This window comes from Macaca mulatta, chromosome 1 (assembly GCF_049350105.2).
Source record: "Macaca mulatta isolate MMU2019108-1 chromosome 1, T2T-MMU8v2.0, whole genome shotgun sequence".
NCBI lineage: Eukaryota > Metazoa > Chordata > Mammalia > Primates > Cercopithecidae > Macaca > Macaca mulatta.
The window spans coordinates 201,085,751-201,107,646 of NC_133406.1; the positions used below are offsets into that span (position 1 = coordinate 201,085,751).

A 21,896-nucleotide genomic window follows, 5' to 3' on the forward strand; every position below is an offset into this window, starting at 1 on the left:
CGGACACTGTGGCTCACACCTGTAATCCCAGCACTTTGGGAGGCCGAGATGGGCAGATCATGAGGTCAGGAGATCAAGACCATCCTGACTAACATGGTAAAACCCTGTCTCTACTGAAATACAAAAAATTTAGCCAGGCATGGTGGCACACACCTGTAGTCCCAGCTACTCGGGAAGTTGAGGCAGGGGAATTGCTTGAACCCAGGAGGTGGAGGTTGCAGTAGCCGAGATTGTGCCACTGCAATCCAGCCTGGGCGACACTGCACTCCAACCTGGGCGTCTCAAAATAAAATAAAATAAACTTAGTTTCTCATTTGCATTAGTTACATTTCAAATGCTCGATAGCCCCATGTGACTAGTAACTACCATACTGGATAGGTTGGGTACCGAATACTTCCATCATTGCAAAAAGTTCCACCGGTCAGCACCGGGTTATAGGATCTACCTTCCATAACTTTCAGGAACTGACCACTTAAGGGCACAGTCCTTACCCTCTCCAACTGGCATTGCCACCACATCTTCTCTCCTCAATGCTTCTTCCCACCCCATCCCACTCTTGCCATTGCAGTATGGAGGCAGACTGATGCATCATATGGGTCAGCTGAGATACATCCTGGAAAAAAAGAGACTTCCCTTCCTGATAATACTCCAAAACTTCATGAGCTAATTCTTAGGAGTCCTCCTCCCAGAGATTTGGGGAAGGGAACTATTTGAATACACCCACAAGAAATGAGAGGAGACTACAGTCTGTCTCCCTTTACAATCATTATACCCCTGTCTCAGCCCTCTATAGAAATCTAGGGGTGGTGTAGAGAGATTGTTGGGCTGGTTCTGAAGTTGGGCATCTCTCCACAAACACTGCAAGAAGGTGACTGAAACTACAGTCTTCAGCAATCTGAATTTACAGTACCAGTCACTTGTCTGTTTGCTCTCAATGCCATTCTCATCCTATTATGCTTCCCTCTGTATAGCAAGGGGCTAGAAGCCTGCAAACTACATTTCTCAGATTCTTTATCAACTGACTTCCCATTAGGTTCTGCCAGTGAGTGACTCATGGGAGTTTGGAAAGAAGAAGGGAGAAGCCTGTTCTTCTTTCTCCAACAGTGGAAGGAGCAGCAGCAAAAACAATGGGGTGGAGGCAGACTTCTAGCCCTCTTCCAGTGGCAGTGGTGGCAGGCACCCCAGCTGCCTTGGCAGCATGGCTCTTATGACCCCTAGCTCTGACAATGACAGACACAGCATCAGGTGACTTCAGACTTCAGCACTGCAGCATCAGTGAGAGTGTGAGCTCCTGGCTTCCTGCAGGGCAGTAGTAGTGTTGGTTCTAGTGGTGGTGGCAGTGGGTACTCCAATGGAGTTAGCAGCAGTGCAATAAACACAGGCTCCAGAGAGCATCACTTTCCCTTTTGTCCCTCCTGCAATTAGAAATCTAGGCAACCTCACTATCTGCATTTTGCTCCTCCAGCCCTTGTAACACTTTTAGTGGCTTCCTGCAACTAGAAATCTCTGGGCAACCATGCCATCTGCATTTTGCTCCTCCAGCCCTTCTAACACTTTTGTATCGAATCTCTTATTTTAAATTCCCTCTCCAATCTAACAGAATAGTTTTTGTTTTCGCTGGAATGTAAGAAGTGACGTGTGCCACTTCTAGAGCAAAGCCTTCAGAAGCAGATGTGCCTCCTCCCCTCTCTCTCTTTCCCTTTTCACTGACTGGAGGCCCTAAGGGATGGTAGCGTCACAAGGTAGAAGGAGCCTAGGTCCCCCAAATCCCCACAAAGAAGAGAACTCATCAACCTGACACTGACCCCAGACTGTATATAAACAAAAAAATAAAATTCTATCACATTTGAGTCATTGTATGTTTGGATCTATTTGTTACAGCAGCTTAGTCTTTGTCCCAACTAATATAGCACAGTAACAACCATGATTTATATATTCATCTGTGTATCATTCTTACTCGTGCCATGGAACTCCGCTAAGCACTTTATCCTCATGAGTCCTCACACAACAAGTAGTTCCCATTATTATTCCCCTTTGCAGACTAGGTAACTGAAATGCAGACAGAACTTGTCCAAGATCTGTCTGACTTGAAAGCCTATGCACTTGGAGATATATATATAGTTTTCTGCTTGCTGCCTCTCTCTACCCTAATCTAGCCTGCTCTGTGCCCCAGAGGCCTGCATATGAACTGCACTACTACACTAAATAGGCTTCTTTGCCCTCTGCCTTCCTGTTGGTTTTGGCCAATGGGAGACATAGTAGGAGAACAGCACAAGGGAATTGAAGGAGGTCAAGGTATTTTTTCCATCCACCCTCAATCTCTGTATAGCAGGCCATGTGTTGGCAACGGCTGTGTTACTTTACCAAAGGCCACGGCTCTCACTAAAAAGCTATCTCTTATAATAACAGCTCTGCCCCCTCCCATTGCCCATTAAGGCTTGGGGGTGGTACTGGATCTCCACTGTTGCTAGCTTCATGGTGCTTGGCAAGACCTCACTGATTTCTCTCAACCATACTGTACCATACTTATGTAAATAGTTCCCTCATTGACCTATCTTTAATTATCCCTTTGAGTGACACTTGTTTGATAGTACAGCTTGTATGTGTTCTTATAAACTCTAGGCACCTCTATTGTTTTTCTTCACCAAGCATCCATTCACCCCTTTCTTGGAAGGAACACCTTCCTTCCCTAGTGTGGTTGTGGGGGCATACGCTTTGGGAGGACTTGACTTGACTTTCCAGTTCTGGGTGTAGGAAAATCACTTAAGCCTGACCAATCTGAGTACTGCATATCCCTGTCTTCAGCGATTGACCCTGAAATTAGCATGGACTCCAAATCAGGCCAGTGAGAACCAGCCCAGGACTTTGGCTGCAGGGGGGAAAGAGAAGCTCTCTTCTTTTCTGTAGGACTCTAACCTGAGAGTATGTTGGCCTGGAGATGCCCGCAGATATCTTGTCTTTATGTGGATCTCAAGAATTAAGCCAACACTCAAGAGAGCAGAGCTGAGCCCTGGAAAGAGGTCAGATATTAATTATGTTGTTTAAGCCCTAGAATCCAGCCAGCTTTAAAGTCCAATCTATTTCTGTTTTTTTTTTCTTTTTTCTTTTTTTTTTTTTTGAGACGGAGTCTCGCTCTGTTGCCCAGGCTGGAGTGCAGAGGCCGGATCTCAGCTCACTGCAAGCTCCGCCTCCCGGGTTTACGCCATTCTCCTGCCTCAGCCTCCCGAGTAGCTGGGACTACAAGCGCCCACCACCTCGCCCGGCTAGATTTTTGTATTTTTTTTGTAGAGACGGGGTTTCACCGTGTTAGCCAGGATGGTCTCGATCTCCTGACCTTGTGATCCGCCCGTCTCAGCCTCCGAAAGTGCTGGGATTACAGGCTTGAGCCACCGCGCCCGGCCCTTTTTTTTTTTTCTTTACTTAAGCCATTACATTCTCTTTTTGCCTAACCTATCATAGGGTGGATTTTCTGTACCTTGCAACAAGTCATAACTGACAAAGAAATATATCAAATTAATGTGTGTTCCTTGCAATCAAACATAAATCACCTCTAGATAATCTAAGTTTAAAACATAAATCTGGGGAAGAGATGTGGGATGGCTTACTGACTCGAAGGAAAAGCAGAAAAAGCAGATCTTGGAAAGGAAATGTAGCAGAGTTGCCCCTGGGGATTCAGATAGCAGGAATGAATAGACAGGGTCATCAGGGCACTGCTCTGGAATAAAGCAGTGCTAACCATCTACATCCTTGAGTCACTTTACTCAAGATTCAGATTTGCTTGGGAGGAAGGGAGAGAGAGAGAGAGAGAGAGAGAGAGAGAGAGAGAGAGAGAGAGAAAGCAAGACACCTGGGCTGATAGTTTCCACCACAACTGTACATAATAGGGCACTATTACTGTACACTGTAATTCCTCAAAGTAAAATCTGTGCTAAGTACTTTGCATATATTAACTCATTTAAATCCTCAGAGTAGCCCTATAAAATAAATACTATTTTTGTTTGTTTGTTTTTGAGATGGAGTCTCACTCTGTCACGCAGTCTGGAGTGCAGTGGTGCCATCTCAGCTCACTGCAACCTCCGGCTCCCAGGTTCAAGTGGGTTCTCCTGCCTCAGCTTCCCAAGTAGCTGGGATTACAGGTGTGCGCCACCAGGCCCTGCTAATTTATTTATTTTGTTATTTTTGTTTGTTTGTTTGTTTGAGATGAAGCCTGGCTAAAGTTTTTGTATTTTTAGTAGAGACAGGGTTTCACCATACTGGCCAGGCTGGTCTTGAACTCCTGACCTCAAGTGATCCTCCCGCCTTGGCCTCCCAAAGTGCTAGTATTACAGGTGTGAGCCACTGCTCCCGGCCTGGTATGTTTTTAGTAGAGACAAGGTTTCACCATGTTGGCCAGGCTGGTCTCAAACTCCTGACCTCAGGTGATCCACCTGCCTTGGCTTCCCAAAGTGCTGGGATTACAGGTGTGAGCCACCGCTCCTGGCCAATACTATTGTTATTATCCCTATTTTACAGATAAAGAGACAGACACACAGAGAGGTAATGCAATGTGCCTGCAGTCACACAGCTAGTAAGTGACAACTGTGGGATGCAAACCCAGGCACCTGGCTGTAAGTCTGTGCACTTAACCCATTATACATATGGCTTCTCCAATAGAAGAGGGAACAGATTCAGGACAGGCAAAACCACAAGGTCCCCTGGAGTTATCATGCAAGGAGTTATAGGGAACTTCCACTCTTTGTGTAGTTGTCGTCTTCTTTCTTCTTTCTTCCTTCTTCCTTCTTCTTTTCTTTCTCTTTTCTTCTTCTTTTCCTTCTCCTTCTCCTTCCAGATAATAGAGAGATTTCTTATTTTGGAAATTTAAAAAAAAAATTCCTGCTTAGCCAATAGTGTAAAAGGAAGGAACCCAACTCTGGTGATCTCACTCTCTCCCAGCCACAAAGAAGACAGTGAACTATCTAAGACCTAGGAGAATTCCAGCTGTCATGAAGCTGCACTAGCCAAGGCAGAGAAAACCCAGGGAATCACTAAGGCACTATCCATCATAAAGGCACTGTTCAGGACCAAGGAGGAGAGGAATGCTAGCACTTAAATGAAACAAATTGAAGTGGCCACTGTCTGCAGACCTCTGTCCTCACCCAAACCCTGCTGGGCTCACTTCCCTCCGTGCCCCTTTGTGGGGCCTCCTGCACAGCCACCCTGTCCTTCGGTGCAGCTTGATCTTGCCTCCTCATTCTGCAGAGCCTGCTCCTTCACCAACGTGGAACAGGTGTTTGCCAAGACTCCAAGCCTGGGAACAGTAAGGCCATGACAAAGCCCCAAAACTTAAACCACATTCTTCTGGCTCATAATAGTGGAAATCCCAACTCAATTCTGGATGCTACCACTTCTCAGGAACACAAGTCAGCCAGTGGTTAGGAGTGTGGGCTCTGAAGTCAGACCTAGGTTGGAATCCTAGCTCTTTGACTAATGAGCTGTGTTACAATGGACAAGTTGTCTAACCTTTCTGAGGCTCCATCCTCTGCCATGAAATAAAGTAATGAAACAAGGGCTGAAATTCAGTCCCTACGCACTGGTACAGCTAAACTGGTTGTTAAAACATTAAAGTACTTCCAAATTGATTGGTAAACAGCCATAGCCTTTGACTCCTCGCTATGCTCGCTTCTCCCTGCCTGCCTTACTGATCCAATAACCTAAGTGTTAGCTCTTGGCAGAACAGAGAGCTACTAAGACCTTGATCTAGCACTAAGGCCAGTATCCGTTCTGATTGATAATGCTCATGCCTGAATGGAGTGTTAGATATTTTTAATATCATTCCTGGAAGTGGTCATCTTCTGGATTAAGCAAGATGATGCAGATAAAGGACTTGGCAGAGAGTCTGGTACACAGTGAAGCAACTCAGTCAATGTCAGCTGTTATTGCTTTAAACATCAAACTGAAGGGGACAGAGGCAGAGTCCAATATCAGGGCTTCAAAGTTGAGTACGATGAACAGGTGAAGCTGGGTTATGACTGGCAGTTTCAGGAACAGTCACATGGTCTCAGGATGATTCATGGGTGAGGCAGCGTGGGTAGTCATGCCTGGTGGATAGGATGGCCAGGAGAAACCATACTCTGGCCCCTTCGCAGTTCAGGAGAGCTGCTCTTTTCTTTTCTTTTCCTTTCCTTTCCTTTTCTTTTTTCTTTTTCTTTTCTTTTCTTTTCTTTCTTTTCTTTCTTCTTTTTTTTTTTTTTTTTTGATGTATCACTCTGTCGCCCAGGCTGGAATGCAGTGGTGTGATCTCAGCTCACCGCAACCTCTGCTTCCTGGGTTCAAGCGATTCTCCCGCCTCAGCCTCCTGAGTAGCTGGGATTACAGGCATGGGCCATGATACCCAACTAATTCTTTTTGTATTTTTAGTGGAGGCAGGGTTTTGCCATGTTGGCCAGGTTGGTCTTGAACTCCTGACCTCAAGTGATCCACCTGCCTCATCCTCCCAAAGTGCTGGGATTACAGGCTTGAGCCACCATGCCCAGCCCAGGAGGCCTTCTTGTTTTCACTACTTCCAGTTTACTGTACTGCTGGGATCCCATGTCTTGTTCACCTGAGACAGAGGGGTTGCTCCCAGGAGGCTGGATTTTGCCTTTGTAATACCTTGGGGAATCAGAAACAAATATTCCAATCTAAGCTCCTTACCCTTAAGGACTTGAAGGACCATAAGGAGAGGCAGTATTGTGTACTGATTAGGAGTGTGGGCTCTGAGGCTAGACTGCTGGGGTTCAAATCCCAGCGCTGGAGCTCTCTTTACTAGCAATGTGAACTTGGGTCACTTAACTGCTCTGTGCCTCGATTTCCTCATGTGTTAATTGGGAGTAATAACAGAGCCTGCCTCACAGAGCTCTTATGGGGAATAAATTGGGTAATACATATAATATGCTAGAACAGCACCTGGCACAAAGTAAGCTCTCAATACACATTAGCTATTGTTAAAGGGCTCAGGACTCTAAGTGGAGCAGTCAGATTCATGTCCACATACTTCTGTCCAAGGGACAGTCTTTCTTCACCCCCCTAGTTGAAAATTTCCCCCTGCTCCTGTGGACCTCCTGTGCCAGCTCCCACATTTCACAAACTGGGAGGCCCAGAATGAGAAGGGTTTTGCCCATGGTCATAAATGGAATCATCGGCAAAAATGAGACTCAATGTTAGCAGTGTGAACTTGGGTCAGTCAGTGTTAGGGTTTCAGATACCACTTCTAGTAACCCGTGCTGCCTCTCCCCACTTCTTCACACCTTGGATTATGGTTAACTGTGAGCAAGGGGGTTCTTGCTCATCTCTGGGTCCCCAAGACCCAGAGCTGAGAAGGTATCAGGGAAGTGAAAGATTTAGAACTTCAAACACCTGTCTTTCAGAAGTCACCAACCCATAGTGCCAAGGATGCCCCTCCTCCTTCAGCTGCAGGTTCTTTGGAGCCCTCAGCCCCCTGCTAAGGCCTCAGAGAGAAGGCATAGCCCGCAGCCGCGAGAATGGTAGAGCAAAACCGTTTCAAGGGGCAACGAGACAGTTCCTAAAGAAAAGGGACGTCCACGGGTTCCTCCCCCAGCGAGCCTGGCCCAGGCGTTTCTGGGACCAGCTCCAGAAGCCTCGCCCCCGCTCGCAGCAGGTCTGACCCCATCCCCCATCGTCCCGCCCCGCCCACCTCTACCTTCGCCGCGCGGACAGAAGCCCCGCCTCTCACCGCTGCTCTTCAGCGTCCGCGCTCCCATTAGGCCAATCCCCAGCCGCCTGCCCCGACTTTTGACAGATCCTTAGAAGTCCCTTCCCCGCACGTGGCTCAGCCCGGGGATATCTGCTCCCCTTTTGCCCCCAGTTTGGCTTAAAAGGGTTCCTTCCAACCACCTTGTGTCAGGAGCTCTCAGACGCCAGTGCAGCCCAGGCGGCCGGGCCGGGCTTTGGGGAGACCCCCGAGTGCGGGGAGGAGGTGTTGCCGGGGCCCTGAAAGCTTCCAGACCCGCTCAGTGTAAACCGCCTCGGGTTTGTGTCAACATCCGAGGCCGGAGACTGGCGGCGGCTGGGGACCGGCTCTGTCTACGGGACGGGAAGACGGGAGGGTGGGGAATGGAGGATCCATGGGTAGGCATAGGGGTCCTTCTGGGGGAGAACGCGAGAGGCCTCTTTGGGGTCCGTGAGAAAGGAGGAGGGCCCGTCTGGGGAGGGACCGGAATGAAGGGCTGGAGGGGTGGCTGGAGGGAACCCACGACTAGCGCGGGGCTAGGTAGAGTCTGGGGACTTCGCCACCCATACCAAGCTCTTCGCGCGCACCCAGCACCCTCTTCTCTGCCCCACGGCGTGAAGGGAGTGGGTGCGTGGGGAGGGGGGACGCAGTGGCGTGGACTGCTGACCACCCGCCTCCTCCCTCTCCCACCCAGCTCCTCCGCAGCTCCTCATTGCCCCCCTCCAATTTCGGCTGGGATATGGAGGGGGGGGTCTCATCTGTGATTCATCCCCTCTTCCGCCCCCACCCATACTGGGGCCCAGGAAAGGAAGCTTAGAGATTCGGCTGTGGTTCTCCCGTTTCCATAGCAACGGTGAGATTGTTTTTGAGAATCCACTTCCATCGTCGACCCTTTTCACCCCAGACCTGTAAGCCGGGGGCTGAGCCTCAGGGCAGGGGTGCAGATGGGAGTGCAGCCCTCCCGCTTCCCGGCGACTCCGGGAAGGTCAGCGCGGGCAGGCGGGGCGCGCTCCTGCGGCCGGGCCTCGCTGGCCACCCGGTCCCCACCTGAAACCCCGCCTGCCACTCCGCTCCAGAGGAGCCAATAGCCGTGCAACCTGCCCGGGATGGGGCGGGGCTTATGCAAAACGTGTCGCCTTCGGGAGGCACATAGTGATACAAGATCTGGGAGGCGGCTCCGGCGCGGACCTCGGAGAGCACAGCTGCCGGCCCGGGAGCCAGTCTCGGTCCCCGCGGCCCGCCGAGGCTCGGAGCCATCCAGCGACCCGGCGAGCGGCCTCAGGTAATGCGAGTGGGACCGGATCCTCAAGGCAACAACCCCACCCGGTGGAGGCCCTGACCCCCTCCCCCTCCACTCTCCCTTCCCATCCTCATGTCCTGCCCTGATTCAACTCCCCGACCTGTGGTTCCGCCTTAGGCGGCAGCAACTGAAGAACCCACCCCTGGGCAGGAGACCGCCCACCTCAGTCCAGGCCCATGGGTGCAGAGGAGGAGGCAGAGCTGCCTCCTTATCCCCAGCTCAGGTGAGAACAACCATTGCTCTGGCCCCCAACATAGACGCGTGCACACACACACGCACACAGATGCACACACATACATCTGGGGGTGTGGTGGCGCTGGTGCTAGCTCCAGGCGCTGGTCACCCTCCCTTCTGTTTGGATATGGGTTGTCTGTCCAGCCCCATGGCAAACTCCCACCTCCACAGATAGCCCCTAGCCACTTTTCATCAGGGAGCCCCTGCCCCCAAAGACAGCCTCCCCCTCCACAGAGCGCTGCCTTCTCCTTGTCCCCAGACACTGTCCCCACTTACCACCCCTCAAGCTGACAGAGACCACAGCATACCTGAGGGAGGGACAATGCCCCTTCCCCAGTTTTTCTCCTCACAGACAGTCTCGACAGCCCTCCTCAGTGGCCCCCAGTGCTAGGCAGAGGCCCCATATTTGGCAACTCTCATGCTGGCGGGAGGATGAACCAAGGACACCACGCCCAGCAGACCACCCATGCCCTGTCAGTCCAGTTGCTGCCAAGGCCCCAACCTCCATACCTCCTCCCTCCCCGCTCACAGCCAGGCACCAAGTCCTCTCATTCTGCCTGTCAAATATCTCTCTAATTTGTATGACTATTTGCTCCCTCTCTCCATCTTCCTGCTGCTCCGTGGGGACCCTGCCAAAGTGCCATGTGGGCTGTGTTGCTCCTGGCCCTAAAGTGGACTGTACCTGGAGGGCAGATGAGCTGGGTTCAAATCTTGCACAGCCAAAGTTTGACTTTGGCCAAATCACTTCCCTCTCTGATCCTTCATGAAAATGGGGAGGGGTATAAGAGAGAGGGTAGACTGGGTGAGATGAACTTGAACAGCCTTCTGGTACTAAGACACCCTGGTTCTATGGCTGATTATGGAAAAACAGAACCCTGAACCAAGAGGACATTAAAGAGAGGAGGCCTGAGGGGGGCGGGGTTGGTTTAGAACTCACTGAAGGCACATTCTTTCTTACCTAAGCCTAGGTACAGGCTACCTCCTCCTACACACTCTCTAGGCCCCTTCTATTAGGAGTCCCTCCTAGACCACTAGCCCATCCTGACATGGACAGCTCCAAATTGAAGGTGACCATCAGGGCTTACTCTTTGTTTGTCATCCCCCGCCTCTCATTAAGAAGGAGAGGGAAAAGACCTGGTTGCTGCTGCTATTGCTGCTGCTTGGGGAAGAGCAAAGGGAGGAGAGGAAAGAGAAAATCTCCTGACCAGGGAGCTACTGTCACTATGGCAACCGCCTCAGCACCCGCTCCTCTGAAGCTGGGTGAGGGTGTGGGATTATTGCTTCCTTCAGTCCCTCCCATTCAAAGCCTCAGCCACCTCTCCATTCAAGCCCCACAGCCCTTAGCCCTCTTGAAGAACCCTCTGGGCATGCTGGGGCAGTGGTTTTGTGTATGGGGCAGTCTCAGCTCCTTCACAGCTGGAGGATAGCCCTCAAGAGGTAAGCAGAGGAGCCTGCCCAGGTTCAGCAGGGCCACAGCTCCAGCAGAGCATTGTCCCCAGCTGGGTTCTGGCCTTCACTTTGCTGCTGATGGGCTATAGTTGACCTTGGGTGAACCCTTCCTTTCCCTAGGTCTGGGTTCCATTGTCTCTGAAGTGGGTGTGAGAGCAGAAGAACGCAGATAAACAAAACAGCCTGACATAGATCCAGGGAGGAGGAAGGGGTTTCTGCTCCTCTTATGTAATCCACCAAGAGACATTCATTGAACATCACTGTGTCCTAGGCATTGCCACTATGTCTCCGCAGGGCAGTTCTGTGTAGGCACAGAAGGCAGGGTGGGAACCAGGGTAGGGGAGCTATAAGAGAGAAAACCCCCTGCTCTTATGGGTCCCAGACCCAGTGAGGACTAAGCACTCACTGAGAGAAGTGAGTGCATAGGGAAAAGCACTTTTATTTCCCCCATGGGAAAAATAAACTTTTCTCACCCTTCAACCTGCTCAAAAGTGGACTGGGGCATATTGGAGGGGATCAACTCCTTGCCATTGAGCAAAAAGGTCTGGAGAGTTTTTTTCTGACTCAGACAGGGGTTTGATGCAAAGACCTGTCTCAAGTCAGACTGCATCCTGGGATTCTACAGCACCAGGTGAGGGTCAGAGAGCTCTGAAGTCTACATGCTTGTGGGGGACTGACTCATGCCCAAAGTGCTCAGCCCAGGCTGCTGACTCTCCACTGTCCAGACTGGAAAAGGCTGATCATAAGGAAGCAGGCTTCAACCAGGCCCTGAAGACTGATTATAGCCCAGGAGAGAAGAAAGGATATTAGGGGAGAGGAAAATAGCTTAGCAAAGAGGTGAGGCGTGTCTGGCTGTGAGAAGGCTGGCTTGAGAGGAGTATTTGGTGGTGAGGTAAGCAATGAGAGCTGAGGCTAGATAGGTCGGCACTTTGAGACCAGATTCTAGAGGATTCTGGAGTTTCAGGTGACCCATGGGCATGGCTACTTCTAGCTTATATTGTACCTTTTGGGGGGAAAAAGCCATTCCCTCCTAACAGAGGAATCAAAAGAAAGGCACTTCCTGCCAGGCAGGGAAGCCCCATGGGCAAGAGCATAGTTTGACTTCAGCCCCTCGGCTGTGTCACTGGCTATGGACATAATGAAGGTACCAAGAGCATTTCAAAATAAGAGATAACAGGACTTGATGGCAAGTTAGACCTAGGGCAAAGGGAAGAGAAAAAATGAAGGTAGCTAAGATTGTGTTCCCCATACCCCAGGGATGAGGGAGAGAAGGAAGGGGCAACAGAGACAGTCTGACCATCTCTGGTTGGGAGCGAGTCTGACTGTAGACTTGCTGGCTCAGAGGTGCTGGTGGGCACCCCTAGGGGTGACTATCTCCTGGGTATCAGAGATTGTGGCCCCAGATGTTTCCACTGGGGCCAAAAGGGAGATCAGAGCTCTGATTTTCCCAGAGGGCAGATGTGGGTGGAAAAGGTCTGTGCTGAACAAGAATAGCCATGATTTGGAGATGGTGGCCCAGGCAGGTGGCACGGATTCAGCCTGAGTGCTCATCTGGGCCCTCCCACTGACCTGCTATGTAACCCTGAGCCAGTCTTCTCCTCTCTCTCAATTTCTATTTTCACTGAAATAAGGGGATGGTCTTAAAGGGCACTGCCAATTTTGACCTTCTTTTCTTAATTTCGCATTTATTTATTTATTTATTTATTTATTTATTTATTTATTTATTTTTTGAGACAGGGTCTTGCTGTGTTGCCCAGGTTGGAGTGCAGTGGCTTGATCACAGCTCACTGCAGCCTCAACCTCCTGGGCTCAAGTGATCTTCCCATCTCAGCCTCTGAGCAGCTGGGACTACAGGCACATGCCACCATGTCTGGTTAATTTTTAAATTTTATGTAGAAACGGGGTTTCATTATCTTGCCCAGGCTCAGCTTTGACCTTCTGATGATCTAGAGGGAATGAGAAGAAATAAAAGAGGAGGCATAGTCTGGGTCTGAGACCCAATAAGAACAGGGAACAGGGAGGACCCCAGGAGACAGAGAATTGTGGAGAAGGCAGCACAGAGCAGGGAGGAGAAAAGGGGTATAAGGTGAGAGCCACACAGACACTGTGACACACACAGAGAGACGTGTGCACTCTGACAGATTTGCAGCCTCAGACATTGACATGCTCCCACACACAGACCCAGCCCCTCATGCAGACTCTCAAGCACATCCTACGGAAGACAGAGGGAGAGGCTCTGCCTCCCCCCATCAGACACCTCTGCCTCTGGCTTCTCCAGCTTCCTTGACTATACCTTGAGCCTTCAGAGTCCTTTGGATTTGGGAGAGGGATGGGGCCTGCTTTCTTTTGCACATGGGTGTTCCAGAGGCATCCTTGCCTCTGGCCTCAGTGTAGCCATTTTCCGCACAGCCTCAGGTTCCTGAAGATGGCATGCTCCCCCTCCCTGGCTTTTCCTGAGGGCATACAATTCCTCATCCTGTGGGAGTGGGGAAGGATGTTGCTACCTGCACTGCTTCTTGGTCTTCCTTAGGGCCCAGTGGAGGAATCTGAGGCCCAGAGATGATCTGTAACTAGCCTGAGGTCAGCCCAGCAAAGGGGAGTGGGAAGGAATGGACCAACCTCAGATTTGCTGTTTAGTGTTTTCCCAGCAGTAATAATTAGAAGCCCACTGGCAGACATCAGGCTATGGGAGTGGAATTTTCATAAGTATCTTCTCTCAGCCCAAGGGCTTCCTCTTCCAGAGTATCTTGAGGACAGGCTACCCTGGGGTGGAAGACTGACCCTCTTCCAAAGAGACTCTAGGCAGGTCAGAGGCACCTCCCAAGCCATGTCCTGGAAAACCCAGACTCTGCAAGGGCATTCCTCCCAGGGAGGTCAGACAGGAGGGTCCACTCTGCCTTCAAGGTCTGGCCATGCTTCCTGAGGAGGGCCCGTACCTCTTCAAACACTTCCCCTGATACAGCCCACATATGGGCTCACATTCCCACTGGGAAGTAACTCTTGATCCTTCCCAAACCTGCTTCCCAGCAACAACACTTCTATCTACCGAGCCTCAAATCTGAGGCTCTGCCTCAACTCCTCTGTTCCTCTTACTCCCACATCCAATCAATTGTAAAGTCCTGCCAGTGCCCTTCTTAATGTCTCAGCCCATCCACGTCTCTCCACGACCCTTACTCTGGCAGCATTGTCTCTCACCTGAACTGTGTAGCAGGCCCCTCCCTGCTCTACCTACCTGCCTCCACCAAAGGTCATCTTGCATGCTGTGGCCAAAGGAAAATTCTTTTTTTTTTCTTTTTTGAGACAGGGCCTTTCTTTATTGCCCAGGCTGTAGTACAGTGGTGCCATCTCAGCTCACTGCAACCCCTGCCTCCCAGGCTCAAGTGATCCTCCCACCTTAGCCTCCCAAGTAGCTGGGACTATAAGGCATGCACCACCACACTCAGCAAATTTTTTTCTTTTTTTTTAGACAGAGTCTCGCTCTGTCACCCAGGCTGGAGTGCAGCGGTGCGATCTCCGCTCACGGCAAGCTCCACCTCCAGGGTTCACGCCATTCTCCTGCCTCAGCCTCCCGAGTAGCTGGGACTACAGGTGCCTGCCACCAAGCCTGGCTAATGTTTTGTATTTTTAGTAAAGACAGGGTTTCACTGTGTTAGCCAGGATGGAGTTGATCTCCTGACCTCGTGATCTGCCCGCCTCGGCTTCCCAAAGTGCTGGGATTACAGGCATGAGCCACCGCGCCTGGCCAAATTTTTAAATTTTTTGTGGAGACTAGGTCTCACTGTATTGCCTAGGCTGGTCTCAAACTCCTGGCCTCAAGCTGTCCTCTCATCTCAGCCTCCCAAAGTACTGGGATTACAGGCATGAAATACGGTGCCCGGCCTGGAGAAATTCTAAAACATATACCTTTTCTTGGGTCCCCAGTGACTCGTTCAAGACTGGGCATATCATAAGCATTCTGTAAATATTGTGGAATGAATGCAATCTTCCCAGTCCTTGCTTTAAAAAATTCCAGGAGCGTCTGTTCCCTCCAAATTTCTTGGCATGGGTTGGAGGTCCTTTGTAACCAACCATCTGCCTCTTTGACCCAGTTACAAGTTATTGAAGGTTGGCTCATGTCTGCTTCATCTCCATCACTGGCACAGGGCCTAGCACACAGTCAGTCTCAATAAATGCTCAGGGAATGAATGGATTAATGAGAAGCCAAATGTCAGTAGAGGATTTCTACTTGTACAGAGAAAAGAGGGAGAGAAGCTCCCTACTGGGGTGGCCCAAGAAAGTCTTGAGGTAGAAATTGGGAGACAGTGCCAGGGGGACACACAAGGAACCTGCCTCAGGTCCCTTCTCAGGACAGAAGCCTGCCAAGGAGGGTGGGGGCTGACTGCAGAAAGCCCAAAATGGCAAGGAGAGGAGTCAAGGTCTTAGTCTGTGGGCATGGGAGCCATGGAAGGTGTGAGCCGGAGGGGAGAGGATGAAGACTGTGGAGTGCTGCACGGTTAGTGAGAAGGAGAACTGAGACCTGGAAGGCGGGAGACCTGGGGGACCAAGAGAGGAAACCTGCCTGAATGCAGGTGTTGTGAGGGGAGAGAAGGCCCAATTATGGGGGAGTGTCACGAGGGGAAGGAACCTGCAGCCCCACCCTGTGTGTGGCAGGGGAGGGGGCAGCTGTGGCTGAGGCAGGGCCTTGCCCTGGACCCAGTCGGAGGAAGCCCTCTGTCCCGCAGTCCCCGCCATGGGGAAGACCAACAGCAAGCTGGCCCCCGAGGTGCTGGAGGACCTGGTTCAGAACACTGAGTTCAGCGAGCAGGAGCTGAAGCAGTGGTACAAGGGCTTTCTGAAGGACTGCCCCAGCGGCATCCTCAACCTGGAGGAGTTCCAGCAACTCTACATCAAGGTGGGCGGCCGGCACCTGGGGTGGCGGGAACCAGGTACCCGGGGTGGGAGAGGCAGGGCACCCTGGGGTGAGCGCAGGCGAGGCACCCGGGGTGGGAGGAGGCGAGGCAACCAGGGTGGGAGGGGAGGCGAGGCACCTGGGGTGCGGGGGAGGTGAGGCACCCGGAGTGGGAGGAGGCGAGGCACCCGGGGTGCAGGGGAGGTTCCCTGGGGTGGCGGCGGGCTGGGCGGAGCTGTTGCTGCGCCCTAACCCGCCGCACTCCCCTCAGTTCTTCCCCTACGGCGACGCCTCCAAGTTCGCGCAGCACGCTTTCCGCACCTTCGACAAGAACGGCGACGGCACCATCGACTTCCGGGAGTTCATCTGCGCCCTGTCGGTCACCTCCCGCGGCAGCTTCGAGCAGAAGCTCAACTGGGCCTTTGAGATGTACGACCTGGACGGCGACGGGCGCATCACGCGCCTGGAGATGCTGGAGATCATCGAGGTGCGGGGCCGCGTGGGCGCTGCTATCCCCGAGGCCAGCGCTTCGCCGCCCCCGCCCCTGCCTCCGCGCTGCTCTCGGTCCTCGGGGCTTTCCCGCTGCTTCCAAGCCTGCGATCCAGCCTCCTACCACCCCGCGGCGGACCACAGGCCCGGGCTAAATGCTTTACCCGACACTCGACGGGGGGTGGTGGTTACTGTCCCAAACCCCATTTGGCAGAGGAAACGGTCGCGGGTGGTGGTTCCTGAAACCAATCCAGGGAGTCTGACCTCATAGCAGATGTTTTTAACTCATTCTGTCAACAGGCAGGGATTGAGGGCCTGCCAGTTCCTGCTTTCATGGGGCATTCCTTCTAGTAAGAAATTTAAAAAAAAATAAATGAAGGAAGACATGCGGGGTCAGGCCTTAGGTGCTATGAGGAAGATACATTAAGCAAAGTGCGGGGAGAGAGCATGATGGAGAAGTGACTTTGTAAAAGGTGGAAAGTTAGCAGCAGCCTGAACGGGGTGAGGCCGTTACTGCTAGATGCCTGGGGGAGAGCGTTCCATGCTGAAGGGCAATTAAGGCAGGTCGGCCTTTCTCTGCAGCGTTCAAGGAGGGGCCAGGAGGCCCGGTGGTGGGAGAGCCACGAGAGGGAGAGAGTGACAGGAAGGTGGTCATACGGGGAGCCAGGAGCCCCATCAGTCAGGTCTCCTAGTTAGGAAACTTCCATGAAGTTGGGTTTCTGGCATGTTTCATCTACATAAATATTATTTAGTCTAAATAAAAAATGAGTTGGGGGCTGGGTGCGGTGGCTCACTCCTGTAGTCCTAGCACTTTGGGAGGCTGAGGCCGGTGGATTACCTGAGGTCATGAGTTTGAGACCAACCTGGTCAACGTGGTGAAACTCCATCTGTACTAAAAATACAAAAATTAGCCGGATGTGTTGGTGCGCTCCTGTAATCCCAGCTACTCGGGAGGCTGAGGCAGGAGAATCGCTTGAACCCGGGAGGCAGAGGTTGTGGTGAACCGAGATCATGCCATTGCACTCCAGCCTGGGCAACAAGATCGAAACTCTGTCAAAAAAAAAAAAAAAAAAAAAAAAAGGAAAAAGAAAAGAAAAAAGAGTTGCTCATTAAATATCCATATCCAGTCTTAATGACCACATATACCTTCCAGTATCCTAACCACCCCCCAGTGTTCTCCTTGCCAGATCCCTTTCCTTCACCCCCTGCTTCTCAGGGCCCCTTGTAGGTGTTTGCACCTCCCCCCTTCTCAGGGCCCCTTGTGGGTGTTCACATCTCCCTCCTCCTTCCCTCACCAGGCGATCTACAAGATGGTGGGCACCGTGATCATGATGCGCATGAACCAGGACGGGCTCACGCCCCAGCAGCGTGTGGACAAGATCTTCAAGAAGATGGACCAGGATAAGGACGACCAGATTACACTGGAGGAGTTCAAGGAGGCAGCCAAGAGTGACCCATCCATTGTGTTGCTGCTGCAGTGTGACATGCAGAAGTAGAAGCTGGTGAGGGGCAGGGTCCCTGGCCAGAAGGAGCATGGCCACCTCCCAACCTGATGACCTTTCTGGCTGGCCTCCCAGGAGGAGGGACACTCCACCCCCCTCTCTGGCCCACCCAGTCCTCTGCCCAAGCCCCTCCTCCCCTCCATCAAGATCCCTGAGGGACCACCTTACCCTGCAAAAGAGACAGGTCCTCCGGTATCCTGTCTTCTAGCCCCACCTCACACTTGGCACAGAACCAGCGTCCATTGGGCATAGGGGAGTTGGCTTTTGCCCCAGGAGCTGAGGTTAAGGAGTTGGGGGCTTGGGGTTCTGGTTCAAAATTCTCTTGATCCTGGGATTATGCTTTATAGAATGTGGTCCCACCGGCCTGTCACAGGGCCAAATTGGGTCTGTCCACTCCTGAGGCTCCAGATCCCATAAAGGTGGTCTCTTCCCCATTCCTTCTACTCTACCTGGCCCTTCCAGCCCCAGCCTTTGGAGCGTTCATTCAGTCCTTTCTTCAGCTAGTGATTATTGAGCACCTGTTCGGTGCTAAGGATATGGTCGTTTACAAGACACATCTTGTGCCCTCTGGAAGCTCATAGGGTTGTGAGGCAAACTTCCAGCTGTCAGGGTCTCAGCTGAGCAGAGGGTGCTGGAAAGCTGGTTAGTCTGGGAGGAGCTATTTCATCTTCCAGCTCAGCTCCACACAAAGCTGCAGAAGGACGAAATGAAAAGCATTTGGAAGTTGAGCCACGTGAGTGAAAGTTTTAAGAAAAATGAAATTTATGTAATACTTATTTTTTTAGTACCCTTTAAAGGAGCTACAGTCATTTTATTATTTCAGGAGGTTTAAATATACTCTATATTACTTGGTTTCTTATAAAATGATTAAATGAATAGAGAAAATATTAATTTTTAAGGGGAAAAAAACTGAGAAAAAAGGGAGAAAAGACCATGAAATTTACCAGATAACACTTTTTCAGACTAAGTCCTGAGCTGCCACGCTCAGCAGTTTTTGCTGCTTCAGCTCTTCCTTTTTATTACCTTTTTCAATTCGACAAGCAACTTTCTATTACATACTTACTCAGGTTGGATGCTGACTTCAGAGACAGGAAAAAACAAGGTTTGCAAAGAGTGAGACAAGTGTATATCCCGAATCTTGGTAGTTCGTTTCTGAATTTGGTTTAGTTTCAGAACCGGACTTGTTCCTTCACTGCCACAGAATCAGAAGGAGCTCGAAGAAAAGGCTCACCTGGCCACTGTTTAGGCACCCAGACAGAATTTATGGACCAAATGCCTAAAAATGTGCCAGGCATGCTCCGTTCGAAAGGCTTTTTCTAACCCCAAATCTTAGATCTGCCAGGTAGTTCATCATCTTCCAAGTGCGCTGGCTCTGCTTTCCAATGCCTGCTTTCCAATTTTGGATCCATGAGCTATACAGCTGCATGCTTCGACTGCCAGAAAAATTAATCTTGCTTCTTCATCAGGTCTTTCACTTGACTTTCTCCTGTACTTGTGATCAGAAATTAGCCTTGACGTGCAGTGACAGTTGATTTCCTCTTGAACTGCTGGTGAAAACAGTCTAGTACACAGGTGCTGTCAGCCCAGGGTAGGAGTAGGAAATGATTGCTGAGCCCAGGGTGGGGGAATTGCATCTGCAGGAAAGAGATGCAGCATGCTCCTCACTCCTGAGTGCTCACCTGTCCTGCTTCTCTGCAGGTGAAAACTCTGGGGGATGCTGATCAATAGACCTTGGTCCCAAGCTCTACTGGGCCCTTGGAGGTAGCAAGGCCACTGGGTTGCCACCCGTTTTCTATCCTCTTGCTCATGACCAGTCATACGGTGAGGCTGGGGAATTAACATCCTCAGGCAGGAACTAGCAGTTGTTTATCCAGCAATGCCTCAAGGATGTTGCTTTGCTCCTAGGAGCTGGCTATTGGGTGTGTCTTGTGCGGTCAGTCAGCATCACAGACACGCAGATGCTCACCAACCTGGCTCAGCTGTGACCTAAATCTTCTGGTGGAAAGCTTTTCACTGAGGTTTCTTCCCTGCAAACGTTGAATCTAGCCTAATTCACAACTACACAGAATATCCTGGCTTTCAAAGGCTTGCCATGTGCCCCATCTCATTCTATACTCATAGCCCATGGAGGTGGGGATTTTCATTTCTTTTCTCTAGACTTGGAAGCTGAGATTCGGAGAGGAAGCGTCCCTTGTGCAAGATCACATAGTCAGGAGGTGACACAGTGCTAAGACTTGAACCCAAGGCTCTAAGAGGATTTCTTCTTTTCAGAGTCTCTTCTCTGTCCATTTCTGTGACTGAGCTGTGCAGAAGTTGACAGCAGGGAAAGCTACATTGATTTTCATCCTTTATAGGCCTCCTGCTAAGAAGTTTCTGAGATTGTGGTCTTCCAAAAAAAAAAAAAAAAGGAGCTTGTTTGAAGTCCCCACATTTTCAAGCATCCTGTGTTCTGCCTCTGGCAGCTGTGCTAACAGCTCAGTGCTATCCTGGGAGGCCTCTGAGTCAGAACCCTCGAAGCATCCTGCATTGTCTTTACCCACCATCATCTTCCCTAAGAGAATTGTTTTTGTTTTTTCCAAGCTGGTCGGCAAATCCTACCCATGAAGGCATATTTGATTACTCCAGGCTTCTGGACACACATACACATGGGTGATTTTTGCTGGTCAGGCCCAGTATTCTCAGACAGCCCAGCAGTGTGAACACACAATGCCAGGCCAGGAACTGGGACCACCATCTCGCTGATGGGAGGAACCACAGGTGGGCCAGGTCTTGCTCCCACATACTCCTGGGTGTCCCAGGGACTGTGTGCTCAGGAGCACTGTGGTAGAGCACTGGCCCTGCCTTGAGAAGAGACACAGGTCTCCCGTCCCTGCACCAGCTGAGAGAGACTTGCCACAAAGCACAAGGCTAGCAGAGATTTATGTATGACTTGCACAGACACAAAAGTATACAGACAATCAAAACATTGATATATCCAAACTCTCCTTTGAAATTCCAATCTTCTTGCAACAACTCTGTGAATTGCAAGGTCTCAGAATCTGCCTTCTCACATACTCTACCCTCGTTCATCCTTTTGGGCTAATTGATGAGCATCTTATTTCTTATCTCTAAAAATTATCAGCAAAGGCTACTTCAGATGGCCACTTTAGTCCTTTCAGCTGTAGTCAGGATTATTTAACTTACCTTTACATCAAAAGTTAAGAAAAAGCTAGTTCATAAGTAAAGGCACTAAGTCCTTTCCTGACAATGACAGAGTCTCTAGAGGTAGAAATTTGCCTTGCTGCAGAGAGAGAAGGAATGGCGTGGGATGGGGGAAAGAAAAGAAAGAGAAGAGAAGAAGCTGGGGTCTCTAGGCAGGGTAGTAAGCTGACACTGTAAATATTTTTTACATAAAAATGTATTGAAGCAACAAATATTTCCTGAAGATCCACCCTGGGTGAGGCTTTGAGCTGACTTTAGAGATCACTGTGGGGTCAAGAATTTCTTACATGTTTTATTCATCATTCTTGAAAAAAGAAATAATTCAAACCTTGCAATTAAAAAGTCTCAGAAAAATATGGAATTTTCTTTCTGAAATTTTCGGGGTTTTCTTTTTACCTTTGCCAGAGTGTGGGGGCAGGACTGGGCCTGCCAGGGTATATAGCCCTTCCTGCTTGGTGGAGGCCAGTCGGGCCCAGTGCCTTCTAAGCAGCAGTCGAGAGGAGGCTTGGGGAACGGGGGGTCTGGGTGGCAGGGGAAGGGGCCCAGTTCCAGTGTAGCCCCCTATCCCCTCCAGATGTGCTGCTTCTGGCTGTGCCCTCAGTGACTGCCCTCACTGCTCAACCCTGTGCTGTGTGGTGTGTTTCTTTTCCTACTGACAGTGAATAAAAGGTGCGACTGTGCTGAGGTCTCCTGCTCTTCCCTAAGCTGGGACAGGATTGGGGTGGGGAGTAAGAGAAGAGGCTGGGGAGGCTCACTTAGTGAAGGGCCAAGGTCCTTGTTCTAGCAAGGACTCTGGGAACATGGCATGAGACTCACTTAAGCTAGTTCAAAGAAATGGGGGAACAGATTATAAGGGACTCTGAAGATGGAAAATCAAGAATGGCTGAACCTCAGGCTGGGTGCGGTGGCTCACACGTGTAATCCCAGCACTTTGGGAGGCCAAGGTGGGTGGATCACAAGGTTGAGATGGAGACCATCCTGGCCAACATGGTGAAACCCCATCTCTACTAAAAATACAAAAATTAGCTGGGCGTGGTGGCGCATGCCTGTAGTCCCAACTACTCAGGAGACTGAGGCAGGAGAATCACTTGAACCCAGGAGGCGGAGGTTGCAGTGAGCCGAGAT

General features: G+C 50.8%; 1 protein-coding gene across 1 annotated transcript; it reads left to right on the forward strand.

Moving 5' to 3' along the window:
• The first annotated feature begins 8,863 nt into the window (after positions 1-8,863).
• Positions 8,864-21,451, forward strand: HPCAL4 (hippocalcin like 4). Its single transcript, XM_015135929.3, has 4 exons — positions 8,864-8,990; positions 15,413-15,582; positions 15,851-16,066; positions 17,367-21,451. Exons 2-4 carry the CDS (start codon positions 15,421-15,423, stop codon positions 17,562-17,564), a joined length of 576 nt encoding a protein of 191 aa, XP_014991415.1. The 5' UTR covers positions 8,864-8,990; positions 15,413-15,420; the 3' UTR covers positions 17,565-21,451.
• The last annotated feature ends 445 nt before the right edge of the window (positions 21,452-21,896 follow it).